This window comes from Gymnoscopelus microlampas, assembly GCF_963454915.1.
Source record: "Gymnoscopelus microlampas genome assembly, chromosome: 20".
NCBI classification, from domain to species: Eukaryota; Metazoa; Chordata; class Actinopteri; order Myctophiformes; family Myctophidae; genus Gymnoscopelus; species Gymnoscopelus microlampas.
Window position 1 is genome coordinate 33,978,389 of NC_139957.1, and position 24,466 is coordinate 34,002,854.

The 24,466-nt window shown below is 41.1% G+C and overlaps 1 protein-coding gene across 1 annotated transcript in view; it reads left to right on the forward strand.

The window, feature by feature from the left end:
* The window catches only part of acp7 (acid phosphatase 7, tartrate resistant (putative)), a 37,555-nt gene extending 14,321 nt beyond the window's left edge, over positions 1-23,234 (forward strand). Inside the window, exons 7-14 of the mRNA XM_084043916.1 lie at positions 4,136-4,198; positions 8,541-8,655; positions 9,710-9,823; positions 14,441-14,507; positions 17,942-18,009; positions 18,099-18,170; positions 20,257-20,394; positions 21,258-23,234. Of these exons, the coding sequence (XP_083900042.1) occupies positions 4,136-4,198; positions 8,541-8,655; positions 9,710-9,823; positions 14,441-14,507; positions 17,942-18,009; positions 18,099-18,170; positions 20,257-20,394; positions 21,258-21,323 (703 nt within the window). The 3' untranslated portion in view covers positions 21,324-23,234. The remainder of the gene's footprint in view (positions 1-4,135; positions 4,199-8,540; positions 8,656-9,709; positions 9,824-14,440; positions 14,508-17,941; positions 18,010-18,098; positions 18,171-20,256; positions 20,395-21,257) is intronic.
* The last annotated feature ends 1,232 nt before the right edge of the window (positions 23,235-24,466 follow it).

The window sequence follows — 24,466 nt, forward strand, 5'->3', positions numbered from 1 at the left end:
AACTGTTAGGATTTAGAAGACATTTGTAGAATGGTCCTCTCAGGTCTTCATGGGTTGATGTGGCCAGTGACAGGAGTCTCTTGGGTCTCATGTCTAACCACAAGGTGGGGGTGTGGACCCAGGAACACGTTACAGTCGGTCCTGGCTCAGTGACTGCAGTTGACGTCTGAGGAACCTTGTTTCCATTCTGGACATCACACAATGGCACATTTTTTGTATTATTATTTTTTTGTGGTATATTACCAATGATTGCATTTTTGTGAATCACTAAATAATGAGAAAGCCACAACAAGAGAAGAGACCCATGTGTGCATGCTAGGAAATGTGTGTGTGATTATTTATCCTGTTGAGAACTGCCATGTTTTCGAATTCGAAAGTAAGTTAGAACAGTGGTTCTCAAACTTTTTCATGTCAAGGACCCCCAAATTGACACTTATTAGCTTGCGGACCCCCATTTGAAAAGATATTCCAGGGACCCCCATAAGATGATATTTTTTTTATGGCTCTAGCAGTGATTCTCAACCATTTTAATTTTAAGGACCCCCAGTTTGACATGCATTAGGGCTACGGACCCCCATTTAATGGCATTTCTTTCTCTGGGACCCCAATTAATATTGTAAAATCAATGTTAATTTAACTCTGAGAGTGTACAAATGGAACCAAATGGACCCACACAGGGTCCATTTGGTTCCATTTGTACACTCTCAGAGTTACAGACCCATAAGGGTCATTTGGTTCCTATCTATCTATCTATCTATCTATCTATCTATCTATCTATCTATCTATCATTTAGCTGGGGACCCCCTGGAACTCCCTCAAGGACCCCTGGGGGTCCCCGGACCCCACTTTGAGAACCAATGAGTTAGAAGAAGAGCCGCCAATATTGACAGATAGAAAATACGCCTATAGTTATTGCACAGTAAAGATATTAGAGGTTATGATAAAAGATGCTGAGCTCAACGCCATTCCCATTAACTTTGCTGAGGTCAGCTCAAATCTCTGCTGAGGTCATTAACACTGTGGTCTTCTTGGCCGTTTATGACTGACCTCGCGCTGCACAGAGATCAGCACGCTCATTAGCGCTACACTTATTCAGCATTACCAAAAGGTCTCTCTATGATCCTTTCACCTCTGACCCCTTGGTTCTCGGGTTACCCCTAATACTACATTAACCCTGACCTTTAGAGCCTGTACCCCCCCCTCCCCCTCAAGGGGGTGGAAAAGGTATTCCAATGTTTTACTTAAGTAAAAGTATCAATACTTCAATGTAGAAGTAAGTACTGGCCACCGATCAGATTAAAATGCTTTTTATTGAACAATACGGATGATACAGGTACTTCTGAGAGCCCGTATATACATGTAACATCCGTGGCCATGGGATAAGCACTTTATATTTGAAATATGAACGTTTATGTAGATGTACGGGCCATAAATGGAGAAAGTGCAAACACCAGGTTGAAGTTCATCCATGACGGTCGTGACAGTCGACCGTCGTGTATCCATGGCTATTACTCCCTCTCACGTTTCCCATGTTTTTAGTTTATTGAAATAATGTCATGCACATTTTCCAGTGCATATACTGCAGGCCTTGTTGACTAGATTTAGAAGAGATTTTGAAGCTCTTGCTCCTGAAATGATCGATTATTTTTGAGGGGAAAAGCCATCATTTAACATGCAAGTCAATGGGTGAGAAGCAGAGATTGCCAGGCGCAAATGGTAGTGTAGGTAATTAATGTATTTGTGCAAGATGACCCTGCTACTGTATATAAAATGTGTATATTACTTGTTCATGTTCAAATAGCTCAATCCGAAATATAATGCTGTAGGCCTAAGTGTTAGGCTGTATTTATGCAGCTGCTTGTAATTAAGGCTTAAACATAATTATGACTGGTATTTTTTATCATTTGTCTGATAAATTTGAATCATAAAGTCTTCTGAGATTACAATCCTATAACGCGACCCCTGGTATAGACCACATTGCTTAGCAGAGTTCAGTGATGCAAATGCATGTCAAGTTGATCAACAGATTGTATTATTCCCCAATGCAATAACAGTACTGAGGGCAATAATGGGAGCCCTTTTTTTTTTTAAAGTAACTACAAAGTTACTTTTCACAGTAACGCATTACCTTTTGGTGTAAGTAACTAGTAAAGTAACTGAGTTACTTTTAAATGAAGTAACTAGTAATGGTAACTAGTTACTGGTTTTCAGTAACTAGCACAACACTGCCTAGTGATACCCTGTCTCTGATAGGCCTGTCACAGTTATTAATATAACATGGTTAAAATGGAGTTTGACGGTTTCACAGTACAATGGGTTTGTATAGGAAGGGGGCGTGTCTATTAATCCATTATAATACCTGGAACTGTCATTTTGAGATTTGAGCTAAAAAGCATTATTTTACACTTTGGGCTATTCAAAAATAGCAGATCTACAAGCTCATAGCGCGGCACCGAGTGCCACGCTACAAGCTTGTAGATCTGCTATTTTTGAAAAATCGTGAAAATGTGTGCAAATCTTTGAATATATATATTTTTAAAGCCAACATTTTTAACTCAAATCGTTGCTTCTGGGGGGTCCCTGGAACAAAATATTTTGATGGGGGTCCGCGGCCAAATACATATAATTTTGGGGGTCCTTGACATGAAAAAGATTGAGTTTTTCAGAATACTGTTGAGATTTAGGAGACATGTAGAATCGACTTCAGGTCTTAATGGGTTCAAATCAATATCAAATATCTAAATACTGAATCAAGCAACTTAAAAACTGTCTGGGGTGTTCACAAAAGCCTGAGTAGACGTTAAAATGACCCCAAACATGTTTGAAAGCGAAATATCCCTTTAATGACAGACAGAAAGCTGGCTCCTACTTTAATGGGAACATTAAACACAATAAATAACTAAGTAGACGGGCACCGGGGAGAGCTTTCCTAGAAAGACTTCCCTTTTTTGAGCTGAATGTCAACGAGTTTGGCCAATTGCAATATTTGGATATGGGCGCATGGTTGGGGGTGGATGGGGAATGTCATGCCCTTTACTTTTCGCTGCAGCTATAGCCTGGGGGGTATTTGTGTTAGGAATTATCTCCTTGACTTGTTTGTTTGTTGATTGTTTTCGGGGTATTTGTTCCTGTACATTTGCACATGCGTGATATTTGTAGATCTGCTATTTTCTAACATTTTAGTACTTTTACTGTTGGTACTTAAAGTGCATTTTGATGCCAATACTTTTGTACTTTTACTCAAGTAAATTTTGAATTCTGGGCTTTTACTTGTAACAGAGTATTTCTATATTGCGGTATTGGTACTTTTACTCAAGTAAAGAATTTGAGTACTTTTTCCACCACTGATTAGGAGGCGATGGCGGGGGCAGTGCTAGATTGTAGGGTTGCAACTGTGGATCATTTTCTTTTTCCGATTAATCGAATAGTTGAGAAGCGTGTTTTCTTTGGTAATTAGTCTTTTTTAAATATATATATATATATATATATATATCACCAAATCAACGTGAAAATGTTATATCAAGAATATTTTATTGTTGGTAAAATTGACTATTGCTAATTCTTTATAATCAATTAAATTGATTATCTCTTGCACCCCCAGTATATTGGAATGATCACCACAATCTTCCTGTTCTACCTGGGGACAGCAAACGCATAATATACTGTATCCTGCCAAATTGCATGGCACCAGTGTATGGTTTCTCTACAGGTCTAATCCCACCTGTATCTAATGCCGTTTTGAAGCAGATGCCACCATAGCCTTCACTATCCAGTGATGTATTTAACACCAGAGCGGGGGAACCTCCACAGCAGCTTCAACGTAAACCCAAAAGAGGGACAGCTTACCAAAAGAATGGCACCCAAATTAGACGGCAATTTGAAAGAATAGCAGGGTTTGTTGGGTCTTTTTTAAAGCCAACCTGAAGGACTACTGTCGACTGTATTTTTGAATAGTGTGAACAGTCTGCCTTGTTTATGAACTCTGCCGTAGGCACCACAAAATGATAGTGAGAGCCGAGGTTTGTGGCGCTAATTGGTGTTGTTTTGATATCCAAAGGCACGCAGATTGTATGGCCACTGCATCTAATTAGCTCTGTCTCTCTCTCTGTCTCTCGCTTATCTTGTTTGCCCACAGCAACTTCTCCAACTACAGAAGCCGGTTCAGCATGCCAGGCCAGACTGAGAGCCTATGGTACAGGTAGGCAGTGGTGTAACGTAACTAAGTATATTTACTCAAGTACTGTACTTAAGTACAATTTTGAGGTATTTTCCAATTTTCACTACTTTTACTTCTACTCCACTACATCTCAGAGGCACATATTTTACTCCACTACAATTACTTAAACACTTTAGTGTAGATTTTGATTATTATTACAAAACATACATTAACCACTTCAGCCCTATATACATTTCGGCCATTTGAAAATAGCCGATCTACAAGCTCACAATGCGTCGCGTTGCGAAGCATTGTGAGCTTGTCTTTGAATTCTAGAGGTTCGGGGCATGTGACATGAGTGTGACGGCGTGGCCGGCCGGCCGGTCCTCCCTTAAGACCTGGAACGCATCTGTGTCACTTTAGATTTCTTTGGCTATTCAAAAATAGCAGATATACAAGCTCATAGTGTGGCACCGAGTGCTGCGCTATGAACTTGTAGATATGCTATTTTTGAAAAATCGTGAAAATGATTTTTTTATATTTTTTTCCGAAAAACTGTTAGGATTTTGAAAATCTTTAGAAGCGGCCTCAGGCCTTAATGGGTTAAGCCAATTTTAATATAAGGTTTCTATTTTTGAAAAACTTTAATCAAATCGAAGTTTTTCAAATCGATTGGTTTCGCATTTTTGGACAAAATATATCTGTCAAAACATGGGTATAGTCTGTGGTCTTCTAGGACAAAATCGGGACCTGGGATCTGGCATCAGTCAGACTCAGGACAAACATCGGTGTGAGCTTCAAACCGAGCTAGGTAAAAGAAAGCATTATTTCACCCAATCCGCACCCCCCCCCTCTTCAGTATCATGTGAAAGTTTACCATACCTCCCACTGCATTTAAGTAGCAATTAATGAACTGGAAGAAAGAGGCTGCCCAGGAGAACTGGCAGCAAGGAATAAGTGTAGCCCCCCCTCCCCCTCCATTAGTCCCTCTATCTCAGGGATGGCAGACGGTGTACAAAGGAGCTATACATCCAACCAGGTTGACTCATAGCTTCACTACAGGCCTCCGTTCTCTCTCAGGGAGTAAGATAATATCCTGGTTAGACCACAGGCCAGCTGCCCACTCTTCAATCCACAGGCCCAGTCCCAGACAGGCCTGTTGTTGGCTGAGGGCCTCCCCTCCCCTCCCCTCCCCTCTCCTCTCCTCTCCTCTCCTCTCCTCTCCTCTCCTCTCCTCTCCTCTCCTCTCCTCTCCTCTCCTCTCACATGCAGTGGTGTAAAGTGACTAAGCACATTTACTCAAGTACTCTACTTAAAGGGGAAATCCACCCATTTTCAATATTTAACTATGTCATTAATATAGCATAAAGGAGTTGTGTGGAAATAAGAAAAAAGTTCCCCCCTTTCTGTGTTGCCTTGAACTGGAGGATTGATTGTGGGTTTAACATTGCAAATTACAACATGATGAGTCATCACGTTGTAATTTGCAATGTTAAACTCACAATCAATCCTCCAGTTCAAGGCAAAAAGAAAAGGGGGGAACTTTTTTCTTATTTCCACACAACTCCTTTATGCTATATTAATGACATAGTTAAATATTGAAAATGGGTGGATTTCCCCTTTAAGTACAATTTTGAGGTACTTTTACTTTACTGGAGAATTTCCAATTGTCTATACTTTTACTTTTACTCCACTACATCTCAGAGGCAAATATTGTACTTTTTACTCCACTACAATTCTTTGAAAACTTTAGTTACTAGTTACTTTGCAGATATAAATTATTAAATTATAAAACATACATTAACCACTTTAGCCATATTTTGTACCTAGGCTATTTGAAAATAGCAGATCTACAAGCTCACAACACGTCGCATCACGACGCGTCGTGAGCTTTTAGATCTGCTATTCAAACATTTTAGTTTACTCAAGTAAAATTTTAATTCCTTACTTCCTTACTTTTTTTTGCAACAGAGTACTTCTACATTGCAGTATTGATACTTTTACTTAAGTAAAACATTTGAGTACTTTTTCCACCACTGGTCACATGGCAGGGGTTTTTGTAGGAACGGCAGGAGGCTGAGGAAGGCTCCATGCCAGAGGGGGGGGGGGCTCTGAGGTCTTATAACACCTACCCCAGAAACCCGCAACATGGTACGTGCTGAAATCCTGGCCCCCCCCCTGATACCTGGCCTCCTGGGACCCCTTAATACTACTACTTAAACTGACACATAAAAAGATGAGCCACGTGCCGATATATAGCCTAGCACTGTTTGATGTCCATGAGCAAGCAAGTACGAGTATGAGTGTTTTCTATTATAGCATAAAACGCAGCAATTGCTACAATGTCACTTTTTGATTTGAGCTAAAAAAGCATTATTTTATACTTTGGCTATTCAAAAATAGCAGATATACAAGCTCACCGAGTGCCGCGCTACGAGCTTGTAGATCTGCTATTTTTGAAAAATTATGAAAATGTGTGCAAATCTTTGTATATATATTGTTTTAAAGCAAACATTTTAAACTAAAATCTTTGCTTCTGGGGGTCCCTGGAACAAGATATTTTGAGATGGGGGTCGGCGGCCAAGTACATATCATTTTGGGGGTCCTTGACATGAAAAAGTTTGAGCACCACTGATATAGAAACATACGTTTTTCAGAAAACTGTTGGAATTCAGAAGACATTTGTAGAATCGGCTTCAGGTCTTAAAGGGTTAAATGTATAATAAGCAAGAATTGCCCCCTTGAAATAGCATAAATCGAAAACATTACATTACTCAATCATCTAGCAGTTGTTTAACCACGTGAAACTTGGCATTGCTATTCGAGACATGTCAACATAGGCAAGCATTCGTCAAAAATGTTGTCAAAAATAGGCGAACATTTGGCAAAAATAACTGATTGGCTATTTTCCCTGTTTGGCGTACAGCGAAGTATATAGCCTTTAAGTGGTTAACAACCAACCAAACAGCCAAAGGATCCGGGAACTTTCATTCGAGAGCTCACACTCCCCCATTATCACATTATAAGTTATTTGATAAGCTCCTACTTCTAGCCCGGAAATGTCTTTTTAATTAACTGGATTAAAGATAATGTGAGTATTCTAGCCGGATATCTCTGGCGTGATCCAGGAAACCCTGTCCAACTCTGGGCTCTCTGAATCACCCCCCCCCCCACCGTTCCACCCCCCACTCCATGGTTATGCAGTCTGTAGTCACGTTTAAATCCAAATGTTGCACCATTTTTAACCCATTAAGACTGGGAAAGCATCTGTCATTTTAACCGTTATCTTATACTTTGGGCTATTCAAAAATAGCAGATCTGCAAGCTCATATGAGCTATGAGCTTGTAGATCTGCTATTTTTTGAAATTTGTGCAATTTTTTGAATATGTATGTTTTTAAAGCAAATAGTAACTCAAATCTTGGATTCTACAAAATGTCTTCTAAATACTAACAGCTTTTTGAAATAACTTACGTTGCTATAATCAGTGGTTCTCAAACTGTTCCATGTCAAGGACCCCCAAAATGATATGTATTTGGCCGCGGACCCCCATCTCAAAATATGTTGTTCCAAGGACCCCCCAGAAGCAAAGATTTTATTAAAAAATGATCGCTTTAAAAATATATATATATTCAAAGATTTGCACAAAATGTTCATGATTTTTCAAAAATAGCAGATGTACAAGCTCATAGCGCGGCACTCGGTGCCGCCCTATGAGCTTGTATATCTGCTATTTATATAAGTATAAAATAATGGTTAAAGTGGTTACACAGATGCGTTCCCAGTCTTAATGGGTTAAGCAAATTTCCAACGTATGTTATGTGAATATGCTGAGGTGGTGCAACGAATCAGAAGAGTGCCAGTCAAAAGCAAACGGTTATGGAGATTCAAGGAATCTAAGGTTACTTGCTCTTGGAGGAATAACAGCCCTCCATCATGTAGATATCACTGTATTACACACACTGCCTACAGATGGCTGAGAGGGCCTGCAAAGTTTTATTTACAGTAAAGAGGGCTGACATACAGTAGAAACATGTCCACATTCGGTCGTTATTTAAAACAGTACAGTCTAAAATTTGCTGTCAAAATTAACACTGCAACTCGCAAACATTATGCAGAAAACCTTGACCGACCAATGATTTACAGGCACAACTGTGAGTTACGCACAAAGCACGGTGAATCACTTGATCTGGCCTCGAATCAAAATCTAATTAAGCACGCTGGTAAAGTTGTTTGGATGCCGTACAGGCAGTGGTTTTTACGAGGGTATTTTTCACGGTGTCAAGGAAAGGGAAAATGCAGCCTGTTCTTATGGGTATGTTAGACTCCGTGCGGGTCATTGCTGTCTGTGTGTTATTTTTTAATGATGTGTGTCCTGCACACAGCTGGAACCTCGGGCCTGCCCACATCATCTCCCTCTCCACCGAGGTCTACTTCTACCTGGAGTACGGCCAGGAGCTCCTCTTCAGGCAGTACGAATGGCTGAAGAAAGACCTGGAGGTTCGATGCCCACACAGCCAATAGAGTACCGAAGTCCTGACGTCACTCGCTGATCCTCTGGGGTCACGGAAGTGTTTTCCGTGGGTCATCTTAGAATTGGGTCATCTTAGAATTGTCTCGTATAAGTCCAATAATGTAGTCCAAAAAAATAAAATAAAACTGTCCCGGCAATATTGTCGGGGAGGTGGCTCTGTATCGTTTACAATAGTCAGGAACTTTGATTGATTGATTGAAGATTATGTTAAGACTTTGACAGGGGCCAGTTTGGAATTGTAGCCTCCTGAAGTTTTTTTTTTAGGGCAGTTTTGAAAGTGAGTAGGGTTTTACACTCCTTTACTCCTTTTTGTAGGGCATTCCACATTTTTGTGGAATGCAACTCATATTTGATACAGTCTGTTTTTGGTGAAAATGTAACTAATTTAGGCGGCGGTAACATCAGTTGATGCTTCATATCCATACAAGTCAAACCGCCTGGCTCATTTGTTCATTTTTGGAATACAGTTCTTATATGCCGCGATATTAAACACAGCTAGGACCCCAATGGAAACATGAGGTGTTTTCTGGTGTTATCCCTTCAGACAAAGGATTTGTCTGTTTGACTGTACTCGTGCTGTTTTTACATTCCGTCTAATAAAATATTCAATCAATCAATCTATGGGAATTCAGTATGGGGGGGAAAAAAACTGTGACCCTGGTAGGATGCGTAATTTACGCCAGACTTCGGTGCTCTGTTAAAACTCTCTGTTCTTCTCTCTGACCTGCACGCACGCACGCACACACACTTTATATTTGGCTTTCTATTTTTCTGTATTTAGCCAGTGTATTATTATACCTTCAAAGCAGCAAGACGCTCATCGCATTCTTTCTATCAGTAGGCTCCCTCCATCTTACCTCTTCTTACCCCCATCTTTCTTTTTCTCCCGCTCTTTTTTCTTTCCATTTGTACCTAAATTCACAAGTGTCAATTGAGTATTTTACTGAGATGATGATGTTGTTGTTGACGTCTGTCTGTCTGGCTGTCTGTCTGTCTGTCTGTCTGTCCCTCCTCTGCCAGGAAGCCAACAGGCCAGAGCAGCGTGCAGAGCGTCCATGGATCATCACCATGGGACACAGACCCATGTACTGCTCTGATGACGACCAGGACGACTGCACCAAGTTTGACTCCTGGGTATGTCCCCTGTCTGTCACACAGTGCCTCGTAACTCTGAGTGTACAAAATGGTCTAGCACAGTTAGTTCTCAAACTTTGTGTCAAGGACTCCCAAATTGATATATATTTGGCCCCCGTCTGAAAATGTTTTGTGCCAGGGACCCGTCGAAGAGAAGATTTGTGTTCAAATTCACAATTCTCTACGTTGTAGAGAATTGTATTATGAGCTATAATGTCAATCCAATGTATTCAATCAGTCCAGTTTTAAGAAAACTGTTTAATTCGCAATGTCATGGATACATAATTCACTACACCACAATCCTAAGGTGCAGCAGCGACGTCTCTGATTGGTGGAGCTTGCGTTGTTATGGAAATGTACCACTCCCTGCAAATGTCATGTTACATTCTACTATTGTAGATCCCATAGCCTGGAGACACAATCATACATCGTCATCGAAAACCACTACCCGCCGGCTACAATATGTTATAACACTATCAACAATATAAATACTATAATAAAGACAACAATTAAAGTTAAAAAGAAGCAAGCTAAACACTCGCTTTGGCTGGTAGCATCAGAAAGGCTTGCGCAATGGCTTATGGAAGAAGTCCATTCTTCCAATTCCAATTATTTTTTTGTTTTATGGTCATGATTCATCAGGACGCCGGCCGGCTTGAGTTCTGGCTTAAAACTCTATTAAGTATTTTCTGACACATCTATGGAGAAATGAATGGGATTTCTTCTTTCTACTTCACCGGCACCAGCGCCGGTTGCACTCTATAAGAGGGTCGGTCTGTGTGTGTGTGTGTGTGTGTGTGTCTGTCTGGGTGTCTGTCCGGAGCTAATCTTGCAAACCACTGAGCAATCTTGCATAACGATCAGCACCGCATTTCTTGTGCGGTACGTAGTACCTCCATGCACTTTCTTTCACGTATGTTTTATATACTGTATTTCTTCTTTCTAACACACAATAGCTAAACGTACACATTTGTCACACATTAGTGCTTGCTCAGACAGAATTAATGATATAAAGTGCAGTGGTTCTCAAAGTGGGGTCCTTGAGGGGGTTCCATGGGGTTCCCATTAAAATGAGTTAATACAGCATCACAATCATTTTAACCCCTTTATCCATATTTTATATGTTGGCTATTCAAAAATAGCAGATGTACAAGCTTGCAGCGCGTCACTTCGTGCCGCGCTGTGAGCTTGTACATCTGCTATTTTTTTTACATGTTTGAAAAACCTTGAAAGTGTTTGGACATTTTTGAATAAAATGTATATTTCTTTTAACATAACTTTTCTCTTCTGGGGGTCCCTGGCACAAAACTCAGACAGGGGGTCCGCGGCCAAATATATATCAATTTGGGGGTCTTTGGAAAAAGTTTGAGAACCACTGATGTAAGGATGGCGATACACTAGCAAAAACTACATTTCTGGAAAAATGTAATCAATAAACAGTTTGACCCATCCTGGCAGCCCAAAAATATTGTAAGAACTAGCGGGTTTCTGATCCAAAGCAGAAGTCAGGACAATATGGAATGCAAATTAGCCAACTGTGTCTCCAAAGTTACTACTGGGCACAGAAGTGCTCCATCAGTCATCAGTCGGCTTCCCGAAACACAACACATAAAATACACGATAAACTGAACATAATAATAACATTCTTCACAATAAACAAATAACAACTAAATAAACCCCACAATAAAACACATACTCTGTGTGTGTGTGTGTGTGTGTGTGTGTGTGTGTGTGTGTGTGTGTGTGTGTGTGTGTGTGTGTGTGTGTGTGTGTGTGTGTGTGTGTGTGTGTGTGTGTGTGTGTGTGCGCGAGTGTGTTGTGCGTGTTGTGCACGCCCAAAGCATGCTGGGAAATCCCTCCCCTGTCCAACGCAAACCCCAGGACATCACAATATTCTGAAACAATGGCTTGTTTTTATGTAACTGTTGACACCAGTAAATTAGTCTTAAGTTAGTCTTTTTTTGTAAATACTTGAACCCCAGCTAGCATGCCTATTCCGGGACAAAATAATTGGTTAAAATAGCTGATTTACAAACTCACAAACAGGAGGGGGGGGGGGACGCATTATAGGGCCCTGGGGGGCTCAACTAAGTATATAGGGTGCTATTTTTGAATAGCCACGGTAACCAATTTAGCTGGGGACCCCCTGGAACCCCTCCAAGAACCTCTTGCACTTTGAAACATTAAGTCTTTGACTGCCTGCCAATGACGAGATTTCTCTTATTCGTCATATTCTGCCAATGACGAGAATGACAAAAAAGTTATGTTTTCAGTGGTTTTACACTAGATGGCGCTGTTTGCTAACCTATGAGTCACCATTTGACCCCCAGTGAACCAAAGAAGCAGCAAATCACGTTATCACAAAAACAACGAGTCACATTCACTTCCATGTTAATGGATTTGGAAAAATGGCCTTTTCTCCGCTTTCTGTTGCTTTTTGGCGAAAACAACCTACATTCAACTGCCAAAAACTATGGAATGGATGGCACACTCCCCCCCGATTCTACGAGACTCGGATACAGATCTTTTAAAGTTATCGGGGCATACTGGAGATAAATTATTCTATGATTTTGAAGGCTAATGAAAACACTAGAAAATTGCTGGAAGTGGCTTAGCAAACACTGTTTTATTTCTGGCAGTCAAAGTCCCAAATTTGCCCTGAATTTTTTGCCACGCTTCTTCACTTTCAGATCGCTCTCACCAGAGATAATTAACAGCAATAATATACCGCAGATCGGGTCGGTTCCAGGCCAGCACTGTGTACTAGTTACAACATCTACTGTAGGAGGTGTGTTATTATTATTGCAAAGCGCCGTGCTGTTTTATATGCAGTGTATAATAATTCATTTAAATATGCTCTAACATAGCAACCCCGTGTGTGGCATGTTCAAGTCCACCAGACACGGCATAATAATACAGCATGAACCGGTGACACTACTGTATATTACCAGCATCTGACAGCTATGGAAACAACCCAGGAGGCAGAGAGAGGCTCAAAGTCCAGTGAAACTGATGCCACTCACACCCCTGAAGAGTGTAAAGCCTGATTTATACGCCCCAAAAATAGCCATCTCACAACATGTCACATTGCGGCGCGTTGTGAGCTTGTAGATTAGATTCACACCTAAGTAGTACTAATTCATCATTCGTTATCAGTGCCCATACCCTAGATGGGGTTGGCGAAAGGGCCTCTCTGTGTGGAGTTTACATGTCCTTAGGGTAGTTAATACCTTCACAAAAACATGTAGTAATCCTGGTCGCTATACCGCCTCCCCCATGACAGCCGGGGCGCCTGATGGAGGAGAAGGGAACTGGTTGGAATAACGTTTGTGTTCCTTCCACGCGTTACGTCCTACCCGGGAAACTCCCCCCTGTCAGGTGATAAGAAGGTCAGGTGGCTCTCATCCATTGAAGGAGGCATGAGCTCGGCTCTGGGCTCCCTAGGTTGGCGGGGGAGTGTAGCGCCCAGGATCACTTAGACAATTGGCATTGGGTGAAAAAGGGTTGCAAAATCGTGGGATAAAAAAAAAAGTACAAATTCAACATAAATTCTGTGTGAAACAAACTACTCTCGTCTGAGAGACATTTAATGATATCGAATAACTCTTGTCTTTATCCTACCGTCGTACTTAAGTTAATGTTACAATTGGCCTTCACCAAACTGTGCACTACGTTTAGCTTTTATATTGGCACGTCGTCTGGCCTAATTGTAAATCATAAGTAACTCCCCAAAGGCGAAGACAAAGTTCCTTTTTGTTTGAACAAAGTGAAGAACGGCGTTTTCTTTTTTTTTTGTCCTGGGCAAAGTATTAACTGTGTTACATAAAGGCATTAGTGGGGATTTGTTTTCGGGACGCGGTGCGGGACACATTAATTGCACTTTTGGTAGACGGTCTCGTCAGGCCCGCAGCCCAGTCAGTCCTGCGCTGCAACAACCCTTAAGTAAGTCACGTCGACCGGGGCCATGCTGCTGTAATCACTGCAATTTGGAAGCAAATAGTTTCCAGTCGGGACCCTATTGCTCTAAGCGCTAGCCTGGCACCGTGGCCTGGGTGAGGCTGGCATAACATATGGGCAGCATGGAGCTTCACCAAGAGAGGGTTTCCTATATTAACCCGTTAAGACCGGGGAACGTGTCTGTGTCATTTTAGATATGAACCACTTTAACCGTTATTTTATACTTTTGGCTTTTCAAAAATAGCAGATCTACAAGGTCATAGCGCGGCACCGAGTGCCGCCCTACGAGCTTGTAGATCTGTTATTTTTGAACAATCGTGAACATTTGTGCAAATCTTTTCTATTCAAATCTATTACATTTTTTTTTTACTCAAATCTTTGCTTCTGGGGGTCCCTGGAACAACATATTTTGGGGCTCCTTGACATGAAAGAGAACCGTTAGGATTTAGAAGACATTTGTAGAATCCCCCAGAAGCAAAGATTTGAGTTACAAATGTTCGCTTTAAAAAAATATACATATATTCAAAGATTTGCATATAATTATTATTTTCACGATTTTTCAAAAAATAACATCTACAAGCTCTGATGATACAGATTCTTTCCCTGGTCTAAATGGGTTAACGCCAGCTCAACACTGTCTCTCTCTGTTCTGTGTCACAGGTCCGACTGGGTCGGAACGACACCAAACCGGCAGCTCCAGGTCTGGAGGATCTATTCTACATACACGGTAACAATAATGGTCCATGGCATGCTTGACGCTGGTGGACAGTAACTAAGTACATTTACTTGAGTACTGTACGTAAAAAGGACCACTTCACTCCGAGGACAATGGTCCTCACTGATGTTCATTGTAAAACGACAGCGATTTGGTGTCTCTCAAAGGTGGGCTGTGGACAGTTCAGAAACCTGCCTATAGCAATGACATCGGCAGGTTTGGCACAGGTTTGGTCATTTCAAACAAGATTTCAACCTGTTTATTTTATTGTATTTGTTTATTAATGCAGGCGCATAGAAGTCATTGCTCTTGCATTAATAAAAAAAAAGCTTGTAATCTTGTTTGCCATTACCAAACCTGCCTACCGATGACATCACTGGTATGCAGGTTTCTGAACTGCCCTTCTCTGAACATTAGTGTAGTGAGAACAAATGATATGAATATAGTTTGAAAATGGGTGAAGTGGTCATTTTTTAAGTAATGTTTTTGCAAGCTTGCATTTCAAATAGAAATATTGTGTTTTTGACTCCACTACATTTCTAGGAAGGGGACCCTTGGGACCCAAACTTGCATTATGAACTAACCACTTAAAGGGATAGTTCACGCAAAAAAATACTTTTTTTCTATCGATTAGTCACCCCATGGAGACTTGAATTCATGGATATTTTGGGTTTTTTGACACATTTCTAAGCCAATAATTTGATGACCAGCGGACCGATAGGCAGCGGTTCCGGTAGGAGACACACAAAAGAGACTCTTTGTGTCTCTTACCGGAACCGTTACCGTTTTTTGGCCACCAATTATTGGCTTAGAAATTAGACAAAAACGATGAATTGAAGTCTCCATGGGGTGTCTAATCGATAGAGAAAAAAAAGTCATTTTAGTGGAAATAGCAGAATTGTCGCTTCGCGCCACGTTTCGATTTTGCAGATCTGCTACTTTTGATGCTTTTGTGTGAGTTTGTAGATCGACTTTTTTTCGGAGCTCGACCCCTGCACGCAGTCAAGCATAAAATGACTTGTCTTTTAGTTCTACTCCTTTCTCCACTAGTCCCTCCCTAACATTTTAGTCTAGATTTTATTTGTTAGGGTTTTATTTGTTAGGGAAATTGTCAATATATTTAATCATAGTTTTTGTCATCATACCTTAGCTTTTATTTCGTTTTTTTTTCTTCGTTTTCGTCACTGAAAAAAGGTAGTCGACGAACATTTTTCGTCATAGTTTTAATCAACGAAATTAACACTGATTTCTGCCCGACATAGCGACCATACACTTTGTCCACCTCTGCTGCACAGTGAACTCACACCCCCGTCCAGCTGTGAGCTCCTAATAGGTGTAAATTTGCATGCTCAGACAGACGAAGGTTCCAGCGCTCGCTGAGCGAAGAAGGAGCAATCCAAACACACATCATTTATTACAAAAGCAGGCCCTCGGTCTGGCCGTCGTCCCAACAGCCCTTATCCAAATGTTTTTCCTGTATTACATTTCTCCAGACCTTTGTTTGTTGCTCTGAATAGTTTGGCCAGTTGGTGTCATGTTTTTTTTTTGGTGTGGGGGGGGGGGGGGGGGGGAAGGGGGGGGATCTCTCACCTAAAAGCATGCACTCATTGATTGCTGGAAAAATCTAATGCAAGCGGGTTAGAAGATATAAAAAGCATTGTTGACATAACCCATTAAAACCGGGAAAACATCCGTGTCAATTTAGATTTCTTTTGGCCATTCAAAAACATCAGATCTACAAGATCTGCTATTTTAGAAAGATTGTGAAACTTTGTGCAAAACTTGAATAAAACAATCATAAAGCAAACATTTTTAACTCAAATCTTTGCTTCTGGGGGGGTCCCTGGAACTACATATTTTCAGACGGGTATCAGCGGCCAAATACATATAATTTTGGGGGTCCTTGACATGAAAAAGTTTGAGCACCACTATATAGAAACATACTTTTTTTTTTCTCCAGAAAACTGTTTTTTTTAGAAGAAATTTGTAGAATCGGCCTCAGGACTTAATAGGTTAACCACAGTATCAGTCATGTGTGTTTCTTTCTTGGCGATGGTATGCCCACGTTTTGCCCTTACGTCATACTAGCTGCCGAAGGGTTGTTGGAGTAGGGATGAGACGATAATCGTTATCGTTTATCACAATAATAAAAATAAAGAAACCGCTCTCAATAATAAAGATTTAAAGGACAACTTTAGTTTTTTACAACCAAGGTTTATATTTTAGCTTGTAATTAAAGTAAATAAAAGATGAGTGTTATTTTTTATTCATTTACTGCTTTCTACAGTTTTGGCAATTTTTGCGATATTTTTTACAGTGGGCGGGGGCATTCTGTCCGGTGGCTAAATATCCCTTTTTTACACAATAAAAAAGATCCTGTGGTCTTTGATGGCCAGATGTGAGTTATTAGGGGCTAGAAGAGCTGCTGTAAATAATAATAAAGAAAACACCGGGTTATTGTGTAAAAAAAGACATATTTAGCCACCGGACAGAATGCCCCCGCCCACTGTAAAAAAGATTGCGAAAATTGCTAAAACTATAGAAAGCAGTACATTTAAAAAAAATAACACTCATATTTTATTTACTTTAATTACAATCTAAAACATAAACCTTGGTTGTAAAAAACTAAAGTTGTGGAGAAATGCCATTTAGTGACGTCATAATGCATAATGCCATTCTAGTGAATGGTAATGCCATTCTAGTTATTATTATTCCCCCCGTTTTTTGGGTCATTTCAATGGAGAAGTGCCATTTAGTGACGTCATACGTCATAATGCATAATGCCATTCTAGTGAATCGTAATGCCATTCTAGTGATGTCATAATACTGATGTCATTGTATTATGACCCTACTATAACACTACTAACACTATCAATACTCAATACCAGCTCAACATTCTTAGCGATCCCACACTGTTTCTTCAGGAACAGTACTTTCTAGTTTTAGCTAATGTTCCCCCTAGAATATGGATGCTGGGGTGCAAAGTGATCTATCAAAAGTGGCTTTTTAGGAACGTTAAAGCATATTTTGATTATCACAACATTATGACATAAAATGTTCATATCACCCCATCCCTATTGTTGGGGAGTATGAAGCCATGGAAAAACGAATGCTGTGTGTGTTCAATACAGCAGTGTCAAGGACCCCCAAAATGATAATGTATTTGGCCGCGGACCCCCACCTCAAAATTGTTCCAGGGACCCCCCAGAAGCAAAGATCTGAGCTACAAATGTTCGCTTTGAAAAAATATATATTGAAAGGTTTGCACAAAATTAGATTTTTTTAAAATAGCCAAAGTATAAAAGGTTAAAGTGGTTAAACTTATTGTGATGCTATATTAACACATTTAGCTGGGGACCCCCTGGAACGCCCCAAGGACCCCCAGGGGTCCCACTTTGAGAACCAATGCAATACAGAACCAAACTAGTGATCAATGTCTTTCACAGGGGTGGACGTGGAGCTGTGGGCACATGAACACACGTACGAGAGACTGTGGCCCGTCTACGGTGACAAGGTCAGTTCCTCTTGTTGATATGACTGCTTATTATATTCATCTGGTGTCAGCGTCGGATCAGTCAGAGACTTTCCATTTTGTCTCTCTAGGTGTACAATGGGAGCACTGAGCAGCCCTATGTGAACCCCAAAGCCCCAGTACACATCATCACAGGCTCTGCTGTAAGTACTCTCACATCAATTAGTCTCCACAAGTCTTTCACATGAAGCAGTAACAAACATTGACACCGTCAAATGCATAGTCAGTGCTTGTTATGCAGGACGGTCCAGGACCGCCTCTTTGCAGCCGTTACACTGGACAGGAAGCTGCACCTGCCGCATGGAACACAGTACAGACGGAACTTAATCCTCAAACATTGTAACCAGGGCTGGCAAGTTTCAGGAACATCTAGGAGTGAGACTTTAGGGTCATCACATGCACGCGCTTAACCCAAAAAATATTTTTTTCCCTTTTTATTTCCGTTTTTTATTACTTTAATTTGGTTAATTCGGTACAAAAAAATGTACTCCATGAAGTGTAGATGTGTGGCAAAAAGGTAAAGTTGCAGGCAAGGGGCACACAGAAAGCATGGATGCATATTTATAGCAGAAAGAGTTCACATTTAACTATAGCCGTACTCATTCAATTCTGAACCGATTCTTAAGATTTTAAATTCTCTATTAGCTGTGAAGGGTCTTCTTTCATGTGTATCAGTCGTGATTGTTTTGCCATCAAACAATATCAAGCAAAAAGGAAAAATCGGCGGGTCCTTCTCTCCAGTCCATCCCATCGGCCAGCGCACCTCTCCAAATGGAACCGTCGTCCTAAAACACCCTCGCCCCGGGCCACGGTCCGAAAAAAATGGGGCAGTGTGTTTTAGGACGAGTGTTCCGTTTTCCACCCGGTTGCTTTTTTTTTTTTTTTTTTTTTTGCTGTGAGAGGGGGAAAAAGGCGTATGAAATGGCAAGTGTGGCGTGAGGCTTGTGAAGAGGTTAAATTGACTCTCACTCTCAAAGGGTGACACTTCGCAACTCTGATTGTAACTCTGAATGAACTATGGTGAAATCTATTAAATCCTGTGTTGCCTGTTTGCAAATGTTACATCGGATCCTTTTAATGTTACTCAAACCTATGTTTCTTAAGTTGTTGACTTTTCTTTTATGGCTGAAACTTTGCGTTGCTGCAATGCTCTTGGCCAGGACTTAAAAGAGATCTTTGTTCTCCAGGGGCGACAAACCTGATTCAATAAAGGTTAAATAAGAATCAAACACTTAAAGTAACTGCCTCACGAGCAAAGAGCACCACCTGCCCCGTTGCATTTCCTTGACGCGGCCGTCAACAATGCGGAGCATGCGTCCTCAATCAGGCACACATGTGTGCGTTAGTCGTTGTCGGCGTATCAAAGTGCTCGTCGGCCGGGGCCCACACGGAGGCTCACAGCCACACAGCTGTAAATGTCACACGAGGCCCTGCGGACGGGGCTCATGAGAAGCATGTGGCTGACCGCTAACAGCTAACAGCAGACCCCGCTAGAGACGCTTGCCAATGAATGTCTGTGTTGTTGTCCAGTGGTGGCGGAACAAAAGTACACTTGAGTCAAAGTGTAGATACTCCGCCTGGCCAAATATTACTCAACTTACAAGTGAAAGTTTCTCAGTAAAATGTTGCACTTGAGTTAAAGTGCTGGAGTACTTGATTGATTTGTTTTTACATGCTTGTGTATTCAAAAGTACATGCTTTTCAATGTATTCAAAAGTATAAATTACATACAGTAGGTGGCCAGTGACTTTGACCAGGTTCACTTTCAAAACCTTTGCATCATGCATGTCACACAAACAGAATGCGATGCGTTTTGTTGATATAACAAGTTTGTTCATATCCTCCTTTGAGTCCTATCCACTCGTCCACCATTTAACTTCCACAATTCACATTATCAAAACCATTGGTGTTGTGTGCTAACCCTAACCCAAAATGCAAATATTTTACACACACAAAAAATAATAATAATAGTGAAAATAGTAGATCTACAAGCTCATAACGCGTCGCATCGTGACACGTCATGAGCTTGTAGATCTGCTATTTTCCCTACATTTGAAATAGGGCTTAAGTGGTTAATTCATAATGTACTTTTTCCCTCCCTAGAAATGTAGTGGAGTCAAAAGTAAAAAAAAATAAAAATACAAATACTCAAGTAAAAAAAAGTATTAGTACTCAAGTAAATATACTTTTGTTATCGTCCAACACTGGTGCATGTGGTTTCTGCTCCAGGGCTGCAGAGAGAGGACTGACCAGTTCAACCCCAACCCCAAGGACTGGAGCGCCTTCCGGAGCACGGACTACGGCTACACCCGCATGAACGTGGTCAACTCCACCCACCTGTATCTGGAGCAGGTCTCCGATGACCAGGTGAGCCCCCAGCAGTGGTGCATGGAAAAGTGCTCACATTTTTTCACCCCATTTAGACCGGGAAATAATCGGTGTCATTTTTAGAAGCTATGAGCTTGTAGATCTGCTATTTCTGAAAAATCGTGAAAGTTTGTGCAGAATGTCCCATTTCCCAAGTTTTCAAATGAATAAAAATCTTTTGAAAATAGCAGATCTACAAGCTCACAATGCATCGCATCCCAACCTATTATGAGCTTGTAGATCGGCTATTTTCAAATGGCCGAAATGTAGGGCTGAAGAAGTGGTTTCAAAATCTACAAAGTAACTAAAGTTTTCAAATAATTGTAGTGGAATTATAGATATTCAAAAACAAAAAAATCTGTAAAACAAATTGTGAGCCTGTAGATCGGCTATTTTCACTAGTTTTGGTCCCGAGAAGAAATCAAGTTTCTCTTTTAGGTCTCGAGCTAAAAAGAATTGGGTGTGACTGTGCGGTCCAGGTGTGCCTTGGGATATTGTGGCAACCACACATTATTGTTGCAATATGTACTATACAACTATACCAAAAGTTATTCATTATTTTTAAATGTACTATATCAGTGATATGGGTGAAAATTCGTGATTTAAAATATTTGCTTTAAAAATGTAAATCCACCCAAAAAAAAATTGTGAAAGTATGAAAGAGGGCTTTAAGTGGTTAAACCTTTTATTAGGCATTAGTAAATAAAAAATAAATGTGTGCACTGTGATAAGAGTGATAACACGTGTTATAGAGGCTATTTTGCATGCATATGAATACAGGTGTGCCTTGAGATTTTGACTTGCTCTTTGTTTGAAAACCACTGATATATCGTTCCGCATTTTCTCTCTTTTTTCCTACCCAGCATGGCAAGGTGATCGACAGCATATGGGTGGTGAAAGAAAAGCATGGCATCTCTGCATGGATCTGAAGACTGATGTTCAGGAACATTGGATTTTAAATGACTAAGTTTACCAAGTAAAACTGAGATCAATCAATTTACAATTTACGTATAGTTATAGGATCCACTTAACAAATCCAAGTACAATATGCACTTTAAAACCTAATTCTGCTGTATGTTTTTGCTGCTATACGCAGACCAATCATAAGAGACCAATTTCCTCCAGTAATGGACATGATTAGGCCACCCACATTTACAACACATTTCAGACAGTTCAGAGCCTGTCTATTCTAATTCATGCTGCTAAGTTTCCTCCAGGATATTGGCTCATGAAATGACAGCCTCATGAATTGGAAGCAGACTGTAAATTCTATTTACAGTTCTCCTTCTACACAGGGGCACCTAGGTGGCATAGTGTAGAGGTGGCATAGTGTAGAGGTGGCCTCCAGCGAATACAACTGGCAGTGTTAAGCCCAAAAGCATGCTACACCAGAACAGGCAACATTTTTTTCAGTTCGACCGGCCCAAAACTACAATATGATGATCGTTCAGAGCTTCGGTTGGGTGGTCTCAGAACCGACTTCAGTCGTTCGGTGCCTGCGAGATATTGTGACTATACCCGAACTAGTTTGGCCACTGTGTCTGCTACAACGGGTTCAGCACAGCCAGCTTCAAGTTCAGTCCATTAGCAGTGAAGCGAGTGAAAAGCAGCGACAGTTCGGAAAAGAGACACGAGCCAACTTCCAGGAGGTACAAAAACACCTCTGAAATATCTCTCTAATTCAGTGGTTTTCAACCCTTTTCATATCAAGGTCCTCTATTTATTCAGCATTTGACCCATGGACCACCGTTTGAGCCACGGACCACAGTTTTAGCCTCTCAGACCCTTAAGACTTATAATATTTTGTTATCGTTGGATAAGATTTTGTCCACAATTCCATGCTGTATTGATGTGACACCATAGGAGAGATAACAGGCAAACGTTGATCAAAACAATTCTTTAATCAAGTAATGCAGATGTCTAACAATAATTTAACTCTCCATCATTTAGCTGGACCGGACCACTGGTTGAGAACCACTGCTCTAATTGACCATTCATAAACACCAACTATCGCTAGAAAGGGGCGAAACCTCCGTACCACCGTCCAAAAAAAAAACATAGCGCGACGTCGCAATATCCAGGAATTAAAACCATGGGTTCCAGCAGTGCTGGCTGTAGTGTACTGTACACACTGCTTGGCTCGAGCCACAACAGCCCGAGCCGCGGCTGGCCCGGGGTCTGGCTTTCAGAAGACAGAAGTGTTCTGTGGAGGTATGAATTGCCATTTGCCTGTCACACGCCTGTCAGTTGGGTTTGGGGAGCCCTCCCGAACCAAACTGTTCTGGTGGAGTATGCAGCTACCTTAAGTAGGTGGTACGCTGGCGAGAGATTATGTCCCTGCCACTGCACTAGACATGACACCGTTAACAATCATCGCTCACTATCAAGTTGATATATTTTACTACACGCCCGTGGGTTCTAAGGGTATGAATCTTTTACATTTTTTAACATGGTTGGTCATTCAGCAGGGAGGGAGTCTGGGGGAGATAATGTGAACCTCTGTGTGCAACATGCGTTACGCTCTGCTGGTAAAACTCCTCAATGTCAGGTGAAAAGAAGCACTGGTGGTGAGTTCATCATGTGTATGTATGTGAGACGTGGTTGTCTACTGCTCTACACCCTCCTCAGGCTAACGGTGGGGCGGTTGGCACCCACAGAGACCTCACAGTCGACATGGGAACTGGCAATGATGAGGCTTTACATTTTGTCTTAAATATTCAAGTTGTCTTTTTTTCAATCTTCAGAACACATCTTTATTCACTGTGCTTTCAATTCTCTCTTATGGAAATATGAACACAGAAAACCTCTTGATTGTCATCCTGTTGAAAATACTGCACAGGCTACCAAAGTAAATAAATCATGCTTTTTCTACAAATCCATCTATTGAGTAGTTTCTTTGAGAAGCAGCGTTGTTACAGGTGGGACCTCAGAGCAGAGATGTGGGTCCACGCCTGCACGAGGGCAACATCATCCAAAACACATTTCCAAAGCCAAACCATGGAAATACTCAAACATCAGGTGTCGCCTCATATCACACTCAATCCAGATGACACACCCTTCCCTGGCAAATCCCTTCGGGACAATGTAACCTCAGTTGACTTGTCCAACTTTACAGCCAACAACGAGTCGCAATGCGTTGTGAGCTTGTAGGTCTGATATTTTCGAAAAGGTTTGACAAATATTAGTACTTTTAAAGGCCAGTCCACATCAATGCAACACATTGCAACCATCATCCCCAAATGGCACCAGTCTGCAACTGGTCAGTCCAGACCGCTGCAATGGTGTGGACTAGGCCTAGTATATTTTGATCCAACACTTTTGTACTTTTACTTTTTTAATACAGGACTTTTACTTGTAACAGAGTACTGTATATCTACATTGTGGTATTGCTACTTAAATTAAATCAGAGTGCTTCTTCCACCCCTGATCTCCATTGACCTGTCCAGTTTTACAGCCATCATGGGGCGCGTGACAAACCCACAGACTGAGGCCTCACTTTATGAAACTCAGGGGAGGATTGTGGCTTTACTTGGACAGATGCTGAGGTATTAAGAACGCACTGTTCCCAGAGGAGAGTTGCTCACTCCGTGACTCTGACTCAACACCGCTATGGTGATATTAATTCTTAATAGCAGTATATATAGAAGCCATGGCAGCACTGATGAATGTTGGCAGACAGCAGCAGCGTCTGCCTTCTCAGTTGTACAGCTAAACGCCAAACTCTAATCACCATTGCGCCTAATCCTGTTGTCTTAGTGCTGTATATACAAAATCAGCAACTTCATAACAATACATTCATGAGTTAAGATATACAGCTTGATCTACACCTTTTTTTATCCAAAGCCGTGTAAAGTAGCATGAGTGCAGGCATTGTTAGGGCGGGCGGCCCCGGGGGGAAATGGAACCACTCACCCTGGCAGAGTTAGCACCAGTGGTGGAAAAGTACACCACATGTTTTACTTAATGTAGAAGTACTCTGTTACAAGTAAAAGTACAAAAATATTGGTATCAAAATTTACTTAAAGTACCTAAAGTAAAATGACTAAAATGTTTGAAAATAGCAGATCTACAA